We start from the raw sequence: 10575 nt of genomic DNA, 5'->3' as shown, positions 1-10575 counted from the left end.
AGGCGAATATATTTTCCACTTTTTTCATTATTCTTAATCAGTAGACACACCTCTCAGGGTTATTTTTAATTCCATACTTACATATTCTGTATTTTCGACTTATTCAATTCCCTCTAATATGTTCATAAAACATGTGCACTTACATAGTTTCTATTTCTCCCTGTGCAAAATAAGTTTGGAAATTTCAATATTTTTATCAAGGTCATTTTTAATTCCATACTTACATGCTTTATTTTTTATTTATTTTTTTTTCTATTCATTGGTGTAACTTTCGACGAAGGAAAGTTCACGTATTAATGGAAATTCAGATTCTGAATTTTTCTGAATTTTTTTATTCTTACCGGGTTGATCCACCATATTGAATCCATCATTAAACATTGTTAAGAATAGAAATTTACAAAAAATACCAAATAATACAAATTTGTTGTCCTAAATACAATGAAATATCAGGCAAATATAATTTTGTATTTGAAATGGTAATTTTTCGAGCCGGAAAGGGGAAGGGGGAAATTTAGTCACACCCTATCTCTTTCCCAGCTTCATTCTAAGTAAATTTAAGTTAAGATTAAGCTTTCAATAATAAGAAGAACTTTCAACCAAGAGCTTGAATTTGTAAGCACAAATGATTTGAAGTTATTAATAAAAATGACAGTGGACTTCAACCAAAAAATACGAATTTTTAAAAAGAAAATTGATACAAGGAAATTTCTATAACAAAAGTTTATGGTTATAGGTCAATCGATTTCCATCTAATTATGGAATCTTTTTCGTTATTGCATCAATTTTGAATTATGTTATTGAGAGAAATTTTACGATAAAAAACCGTTTTTTCAAATATTATGCTTTACCACATAGATTCCTTACTGCTCAATAAAATGCATTGATATTATAGGTTAATCGCTTTGTCTAGAATCAACACATCTATCCTCTTCTCATATCAAGTTTAAATTATGAGAATGGCAACATTTCTACTATGAAAATCGATTTTTAATATAATATGAAAAACCGCAACTTCTTTACTCTTTGATAAAATGTATTAATATTATAGGTCAATCGATTCATCTCGAACCAAGGAATTTTTTTAATCCTTGCATCAACTTTGAATTATGTTAATGAAAAAAGTTTTACTATCAGAAACCGATTTGTAAAATATTATTAGGTGCTAAAAAATATGATAAATAATTTTGTAAATACTTTGGCCAGTTTCAAGATATTAGTGATGAAAAAAGCCGTCCAAATTCCATCAATTTACCTGCAATCGTTTTCAAGTTATCGTGTTCACAAAAAGTTTGACATACGCACACACACATCCGGACAATTGATTAGAACACTGCAGGAACGTTTTATTTAATTAAGTAAAAAATTTACGAAAATGTTACCATTACAAAGCTTCCTTTATGAGGATGGAAAATCATATTGACGAAGCTTATATAACACTTGAAATAAATTGTTCATTTCAGTCTGAAGAATTAAAATTTTGAACATAAATATTTTTTTTGCATTATTTAAATGTAGTAAATGTGTATCCTAGAGGGAAGTAAAAGACATTGTCCGATTTTGAAATATTTTATGATATTTTAGTCTTGTCCAAAACAGAACTTACAAGTAAAAGATTGATTTTTTCTGCAGTACACGCTCATTTCCATGTGAAAAAAATGTGTGGTTGTAATTACAATATATTGGAATTAAAACTAAACATTTTTTCCTGATATACCACTATGATGAAAATATGTCTCCTGATTGGTTATCATGACATGTAATTTAGTATAAATACTATAATAAATTTCGTAATGTAACATACAATAAGGTTATTTTTTAAAATGAGCTAAGAGTTATCTTTATCGTTATTAGAATTGAGCGTTCCGGGTAACGCGTTCCTGTTAAACACTGGTGTTATTAGTATTATTATATATTCATAGAATGTAATATTTCATAATGCTCTAATAAAAAACTGATGAAAAGAACAACAATTATGCTATTCCAGTCTGAATTTTGAGTCATGGTCACACACACCTTTTTGTATACTCCAATTTCACCAAAAATTGGAACACTATCATTTGAATAGATTGACAACCTTGTTCGTGTTCCTTGTGTACATCATTGAAATAGCGTAGCAAACAGTGCATCCTTCCCTCTCCAAAGGATTTCATTTCAATTGTCATAATCGTCATGCTCGTTCGTATTTTAATATTGCTCTGGTAAATCCGCGTTGACATTGTCGGGACGCGTGCTGCTGTTAGGAAAACCTAATTACGATAGGAAGCAATTTGTCGTTTTTCCCCATTTTTTCATAATTATTATATTGTTACGAAGAAACGATGTGCTAGCAAAGAAGGCCATTTGTATTGTCGCGGCACGAGTTAATCTGACTATTAAAATTGAAAAAAAAAAGATAAAAGAAAACAGCAGATCCTGCATAGATAACTAACTTTCGTGTGACTGTTAGCACTCGGATGTGCATAAATATAAGACTGGTAGAATATTTAGATTCAGAAAGCTCTCAGACGTGCTGTGTGATCCTTTGTATTTTTTACAATAAGCAATAATGAAGCAAAAACAAAGAGAGATAAGTTTAGGATTTTTGCTAGTAGTGTGTTTCTTATGTGAAAGTGTTTTTGGTCAGGCACCACCAATTTTTGCGAGTGGGAATCAAAATCCGACTCCAAGCTCACCGAGTATGTATAGTCTTTCTTGATATTTAATTGTGTTGTTTTTTCATCTCGATGGTTCTATAGATCAGTTTTCAAAAAATGTACACAAGTAACAATACTCATTAGAAATACAATAAATGTTTTTAATATTCACTTTTTTAAATTAAATTTATAATATATGCAGTTTTTCATTATGAAAAATTTTTCATTCTAATAAAAGAATTAGTTTATGTTAAAAAAGTGCTTTTATATTTAGGTTACTTTCGAAAATTTCCTACGCGGTTTTTTTTGCACTGTGATAAAGAAAAATTTTCTAGAGAATTTTTTTTTTTATTTAATAAAAAAAAGTTGCTTGTTATTACTCTGCCAATAATAAATAATTTTAAATGGATGGCCATCGAGAATAATAACTTTCAAACATGGTCTTTCAAAAGTAAATAATTAAAAATTAAAACGTATTTATTAAAAAGATTTAGTAATCTTCTTATTATTTCTTAATTATTATTTTTTACATAAATAAAAAGGGAAGTAAACCTTTTTTTATTGACCGATCTCGTCGGCAACAAATTATTTAAAAAATAAGCTTGATACGGTTACTTAGAAATTGTTTCTTATTAAACACTCTTGTTCGAACTAAACGAAACTAAACTGCAAACTGAAGCTCTCAAATCATAACTCTTTTTAATTTAGAAATTTTTTAATTCAAGCTTAAATTTATTTAATTCAGACATTTTTTATTTAAACTCTTAGTCATTTGTGCGTATATTAAATGGAAGCTTTCAATACTCTTCAATTAAAAAATCATTTTAAACCATTTTTAGTTAGAAACACTAAAAATTGAATTCTTTTGAATTTATTGTTTTGAATATTTGATTTATAATTGCTAATTTTGATTGAACAGTAAAATATTGCAAAATATTTAAAAACTGTTATTTTTTTTTAATGAAAAATTTTAAAATTCAGTGAGTTCAACATGGAATATTTTAGATAGAAACAATATTTTTATAGGATTTGAAACTGACTTATGCCGAAACTAAATATTGGCTCTTACGAGGCCTCAGCCAGATTGTCTAGCTGGAAGAATTTAGGCTTTCCCTCTGCGGTCCCTCAACAAGATATTATCGTGTGCTACTTGACTTAAATTATTTATATACTCACTTTTTAGCACTATATTTTTTAATTAAACTAGATAAAAAGCTTTATTTATAAAGATATATTTAAAAAATAATTTCTATCAATTAATTATTTTCTCGAGGGGGCCATGTAAAGCCCTCGACGGGTAAAACGGCTAATGATATTATTGTGAGTCTTAAGTGAGTGCAAAAAAGTTCATAAATGTTATTATGCTTAATTATACTTAAATTTAAAAAATTAAAAAAATTACCGAGATGCAAACTTTGAAAAATTTCATTTTTTTCTGAAAAAATTTAAAACATTTGGTGCCTTAAAAATTTGAAAAGAATTTTTCTTAAAGATCGATTTAATTAGAAATCATGTAAGTACGTTTAAAAATCACATATAACAAATCCAGCTTGAAAAAACTTTTTTCCTAATTTCTAAAGTATCGGATGAATGCGGTCAAGCATTTATGATGTTCGACTCTCTGCGCTTGCGAATATATTAATAAACTGCGTTTCTCTTTAGTTATTTGTAATAAGTCTTCTCTCGCCAAATTTAACAATTAGTTTAGTTTTAGAATAACGTGCGGAGTATAGTTAAGAATTGAATGTCAATAAAAATACGAGAAATGGAGGAGTTTTTGTCAGAGTCTACAGAAAGGTGTAAAAATCTTTAGATTTAACTTTTGCAACGAAAATGTATTTTACATTTATATGAATATTTTCCTTCTGTGAATCAACATTTTCTGGTAATAGATTATGGCAATGTGCTAGATAAACTTTTTTACTATTGCAACCATAGCATCACACTTCAGAATTTGAAGCATGATCCATTTTTTAATAATGGAATAATATTTTATTTGAATCAACAAAATAAGAAACAATAGAATATGCTTTTTAATAATAGCATATGCATTTGACCGAGCGCGAAAACACCGTTTGATGCTTCAAAACAATATTTCATTGATTTTGAAGTCTTTTTTCCGCAGCGTGTGGGGGACTATCTAGATTCTATAAAGACCCTATTAATAGGTCCTCATTGGGTTGCCTACTGATGACCTCGCTAGTTGAGCGTGACGCTTTCGCTTACGTCCTCGATAGATTGCCACTTTAGGGCCTCGATAGAAAATAAAAAATCTAGACAGGGCCTCTTAAGAACCAAGTTATAATTTCTGCTCGGAATAAAAGCGCCTTATAATTCAATTAGTATTCTTTTTTTGAGTCAAAATACAGTTTAGTTTTAAAAATTATTAAATAGTTTATATTAATACTTCGTCAAATTAAAACGTTTATTACCAAAAATTGTCAATTTTACGCTTAAAAAGGAAGACCTTGAATGTAAAATTTTTGAAGTAAAGAATTCTAAAATTGCGCATTGTAAACTGAATAAATTTCACAATTGATCAAATTAAAAATTGAACTTTAACATAAACGAAATCCATACTTTTTGAATTGCCTCATATCATGTGATATAAAATTTGTGATATTTCAAGTGACTAGATCGATATTTCGTTTAAAAATTCATCAAATTCCCGCCGTACATGAAAAGATTCACTGTCATTTCCTGATTTCCCGGTCCAGTAACCACCCTGATTGGTTAAAAATAAAAAAAGATCTCGAAACTTTTTCTCACCGTATTTATAGTATTTATTATAGATTTTCCTTGAACTCTTGAATCTTTTAGCCCCATACATTGTGAGTAATCCTGGAGTCCCATCCACAAATCGTGTATGCAGTTGTGTGGTTTCTGGAACATGTACTGGAATAATTGTTAATCCAGGAGCTGGTTCTATCGATATTCGCATCGTAAATCAGGTACGTAATCAAATAAATTATCCAATTATAATACCAAACACAGAATAGAGTTTACAATTTTACATAAAGAACTAAGAATGGATAACAAAAAAATATATATTTAGAAAAATCTTTGCTAAATTTTCCATTTAAAATTTTTTAAAGAAAATTAATTATAAACTTGATATTCTTCAAAAATTTTTTCGAATTTCGTGCAAAACTATTTTTACCACGTATAAATTATCTTTTAAATGAAGACCTTTTAATGTTAAAGTCTTTTCTTCTAAATTCTTTTACGTAAAGTGATGATAATATACTATGTCAATTATTCTGGAAGTTGTACAACTTTTCGTCATTTTGAATGAAGCACAAAAGCGGTTTATCATTTAGCGTCTTTGTCGGCTTACAATAAGTCACGTCGTCTTTTTGTTTTGGAAATTGCTAGGTAAACTGTACAAGGCGCGGACTCTTTTTAAAAACTTTAGTAATATATTAAAATAACATTTTTGTATATTTGTATATGGTGGAAAGACATCGCCACCTGGACTTTTTCAAAAATTGAGATCCGCCTATCTCTCCCACATGCACCAACCTCGCTGTAGGCTCTTCATTATCTGTCGAGACCCAGCCAATTTTGGCCCGTCCAATGTATAATATTAGTATATCCAAAAATCTAGCCACATGTTAATTTTCTATTCTCATATCTTGCATAAAATCTTGAAAAGTTCATTGTTATTTATATTAAATCGGAAAATATATTATTGTTTTATTCGCCTATTTACACCTCATTATCTAAAAAACGCCCTTCATATCTGCATTACGACCTCTTTTATCTCAACCACGCCCCTTTCACCTGGTCTAAAGCCTTTTTTATGCGCTGAGCCACTTTTGAAAACTACATTTTAAGGGTGTCTACCCGACGGATGATATTAGACTTACTGGTTTTCTCCCGGTCAAATCTTATTTTTTACCGATCAGTTTAAAAAAGTTTTATATAATGTAGATTTAATTGATTTCAATCGATTTTTTAATATTTCAAGAGATTTATGACATTTTTAAAAAGATTTCTGATTTGGAACAAGGAATGTTGGAAAAGAATTATAATTCTAAGTTGGAACATCAGATCATTTTTGGTCATAAGAATTACAATTCGGATTTTTTTACTTTCCCTTCTTCTAAATCAGAATGAAAATTACTTTCCGAAATCCCCGTTCTATGTGAAAAATTCTATGTTCCAAGTAAAATTATCAATTTATTATTCTTGATGGAACTTCCCAGTCCTAAAGTCTAAATTATAATTCTTGACGGAAATGTCCTGGCTCGAAAGTGAAAACTATAATTAACAAGATGAATGATCAACAATAAAAAAAAAAACGAATTTCCAACCAGAGAGAGGATTTTTATATAAAATTATGAATCTTCAATAAAAAAATTTTGAACTACACACTTCAACTATCGTAGAACTATTCGTTAACGTTGGTAAAAACGTGTTGGATTTTTGTGTGATATTGCTATGAAGTACCCAACATGGTCAAAATGGCCATTTGTTTCTTCTTTTACCCGCGTTTCTCTAAAAATTGACGAGCAACGCAAATTCTGAGGCAGAATTCGTTTTCAGCGCAAAAATTACATCGAAAACCACTAATTTAACTTCAAATAAAATATCTTGCTCGGGAATGCGTTTCCAGCACATAGCTTGTTCACTCACAAAAGTTAATTCTCAACCAGAAATGATGGCTTTTTAATTTATAACAAAATAGGTTAATTTTTCCAGAAAATAATGAAATTTTTAACTTCATTTTAAAAATTCCCTAATTTTCCCTGAAAATTTTTTTATTTTGTCCGACCATAATATTTGACGATTACAATTTTAGTCTTTAGCATTTTTAACAGAATCTGTTATAAACGGAATCAAAAAATGTCAAATTTAAAATAAAATTTTTCAAATTTATTATTATGAAATGAAAAAAAAAATTATTTGTTTGAAAATTTGTGTTTTTTGTTAGAAATATAAAACTACTTCCTTAAAAATTCATCTTTTTAATTGAGAATTCAACTATTTTGTTGAAAGTTCCTTTAAAGTTAGTCCAAAATTAATTTATGTAAGATAAAATTAGATTATATAATTTTTGGTAGAGAATTGATATTTGAAGTTAAAAATTGATCTTTTGTAGTTGAAAATTCAACCCTTTTGTTTAAAAATGCACATATTTAGATGAAAATTCGTTCTTTCGGTAGGAAATTAGTCTTCTCGTTTGAAAATTCATCTTTGTGATTGAGAACAAAACTATTAAGTTGCAAATTCCGTTTTTTTTTGTAAAAATTAAATTCTCTAACTGAATCCATCCTGCTTTTGGTGGAACACTGAAATTTGTAAATTAAAATGGATATTTTTGGGTTGAAAATTCAATTATTTGTTTCAAACATCGTCTTTTTTATATAAAATTAATCTTTTTGGTTGAAAATACATCTGTTTGCTTGAAAGTTCAACTATGTATGTATAATCAAATGCATCTATTTTAGTAAAATTTCAATTAATTTGTTGAAATTTAATTGTTTGTTGTTAAATATTAATTATTTTAACTAAAAAGGAATTATCCTATTTCTGGTTTTATATATTTATATTTTTAATAAAAAATATATCTTTTTTAGTTGAAAACTCCACTATTTGTTTGAAAACTGATCTTTTTGATAAGGGTTCAACTATTTTGTCAAAAATTGATCAAAAATTCAAGTGCACAATTTCAGGATGAAAAATTATATTTTTAATAAGAAATTAATTCTTTCCTTTGAAAATTTGTTTTTCTGGTAGCAAATTATTTTTCTTTATTAAAAATTAATGTCTAAGGAAAATCTTAATTATATCATTGTTGGTTGAAAACCATTCGATTATTTTGTCTTAGATTGGAAAAAATGTCTTACATAATTTACTAGAAAACAATTTTAATCTTTGAGAGATTCTGCTAAATAATGTGTAGAAACTTCCTGATTTTAAGTGAATTCTATTTTATTTTAAATACTTTTGATAATATTGTTCTTGTATTGAAAATTCTATTATTTGTTTAAAACAATTTTTTAAAATAGAAAATTAATCTTTGTGTTTGAAATATCATCTTTTTCGTTAAAACTTTTATTATTTGGTGCCTAGTTCATCTCTTTTAATTAAAATTTTAAATAATCTGTAAAAAATTTCATTTTTTTGATCGAATATTAACTTTTATAAACTACAAACTGAATTATTCTATTTTTGTTTAAAATTTGATATTTTTTTGTTGGAACTTCATCTTTTTAGTTAAAAATTATTTTATGGGGGAAAAATTAATCTGTTTTTTATTATTCTTAACATAGATGCCCAAATTCGACTTTTTTGTCTCAGATCGGAAAAAAAAACGTATTGCGTAATTTACTACAAAAGAATTTTAATCGCTGAGAGATTTTTCTAAATAATGTGTAGAACCTGCCTGGTTCTAAGTAAATTCTATTTTATTTTAGATTGTTTTTATAATATTGTTCTTGCATTGAAAATGAATTTAGTTAATAATTCTATTATTTGTTTTTAGAAAATTTTGTTTGATTAAAAATTAATCGTTGTGATTAAAAATTCATCTTTTTTGTCAAAACTTTTACTATTTGGTGTCAAGTTCATCTGTTTTAATTAAAATTTTTGATAACCTGTAGAAAATTTCATTTTTTGGATTGAATATTAACTTTTATAAACTGAAAACTGAATTATTCTATTTTTGTTAAAAATTTGATATTTTTAATTGAAACTTCATCTTTTTTGTTAAAAATTATTTTATGGTTAAAGAATTAATCTGTTTTTTATTATTCTTAACATAGATGTCTAAATTCCATTTTTTGTCTTATATTAGAGAAAACCTCTTGCATAATTTACTACAAAAAAATGTTAATCGCTGAAAGATTCTGCTATGTAACGTGTAAACCTGCTTGAATTTACGTCAATTCTATCGAATCTTGAATACTTTATATATTATTTTACTTGGATTGAAAATTAATTTAGTTGGAAATGGAATTATTTGTTTTAAAATTTCCGTATTTCGTTGAAAATTTGTGTTTTTTGTTAGAAATATAAATATGAAGACCCGATACATCCATAAACCTGAACATAATTCATTTAATCCCACATTTCTTAAACCATATATTGTTTAAAAGCACATAAAACATTGGAAGCCTACACATTTTACACAGCTGTTTTGTTGTCAAGGTCAAGTGCAAGGAGTTTAATGGTACGTATCTGATATTGAGTAAAGTTAGTGTAACATTGGTGTATTTTTATTTATAAGTTAATGTTTTAGTTATTATTAGCATTCAATATAAACATTAAGTATTATTCCTGTGATGCATGGAATTTGTTATAAAATTTCATTGCTGATAAAAAATGCGGTAGCAACTTATTGAGATTTTGAGGTTAATATTACATTTTGAAATTCAAGAGCGAACTGCTCGCAGTAAATAAATTTATCAAAAAGACGTAAAATGAAAACATAAAAAGCTATTTTTTATTTTAATCCTGATTAAAATAGTTTCTGTTTTTTCACCAAACATTTTATAAATTTGAATGAAATCTTTGTGTAATTTGTAAAAAAAATTTCAGTAAAAGCTTAACTTTCTTAAAGTTTTTATAGTACATTTTCGTAACCTTTCATAGAAAAAAATAATATTTGATAGATTTTTGTAGACATATACGGAAGATTTACATTAAAGTGGCCGAAATTATCTAATTCTGCGACCAGCAGTTCGCTTTTTTATTCTAAAATTAATTCCTAACCTCAAAATTTCAAAAGTTGTTATCGCATTTTCCACCAGCAATGGACTTTAATAATAAATTCCATGCTTCATAGAAACATTATTTAATGTTAATGTTTATATTAATAATAAATAATAGATTAAAAATTAACTTATAATTAAAAATATACTAACCCTACCGATAGAAATCTCAGAGTATATGCTAAAGATTCTCAAGGCTCTGAGAAGCTCGGAGAAATTCTCCG

At 27.1% G+C, this 10575-nt stretch overlaps 1 protein-coding gene across 1 annotated transcript in view; it reads left to right on the top strand.

The window, feature by feature from the left end:
- The first annotated feature begins 2196 nt into the window (after window positions 1-2196).
- Window positions 2197-10575, top strand: part of LOC117172858 (trypsin-3-like) — a 75566-nt gene continuing 67187 nt past the window's right edge. The window contains exons 1-2 of the mRNA XM_033361121.1: window positions 2197-2675; window positions 5454-5584. Of these exons, the coding sequence (XP_033217012.1) occupies window positions 2546-2675; window positions 5454-5584 (261 nt within the window). The 5' untranslated portion in view covers window positions 2197-2545. The remainder of the gene's footprint in view (window positions 2676-5453; window positions 5585-10575) is intronic.

This window comes from Belonocnema kinseyi, chromosome 5 (genome assembly GCF_010883055.1).
Source record: "Belonocnema kinseyi isolate 2016_QV_RU_SX_M_011 chromosome 5, B_treatae_v1, whole genome shotgun sequence".
NCBI lineage: Eukaryota > Metazoa > Arthropoda > Insecta > Hymenoptera > Cynipidae > Belonocnema > Belonocnema kinseyi.
Note: the sequence above shows the minus strand (reverse complement) of the source record. Positions and strands in the feature narration are given on the sequence as shown.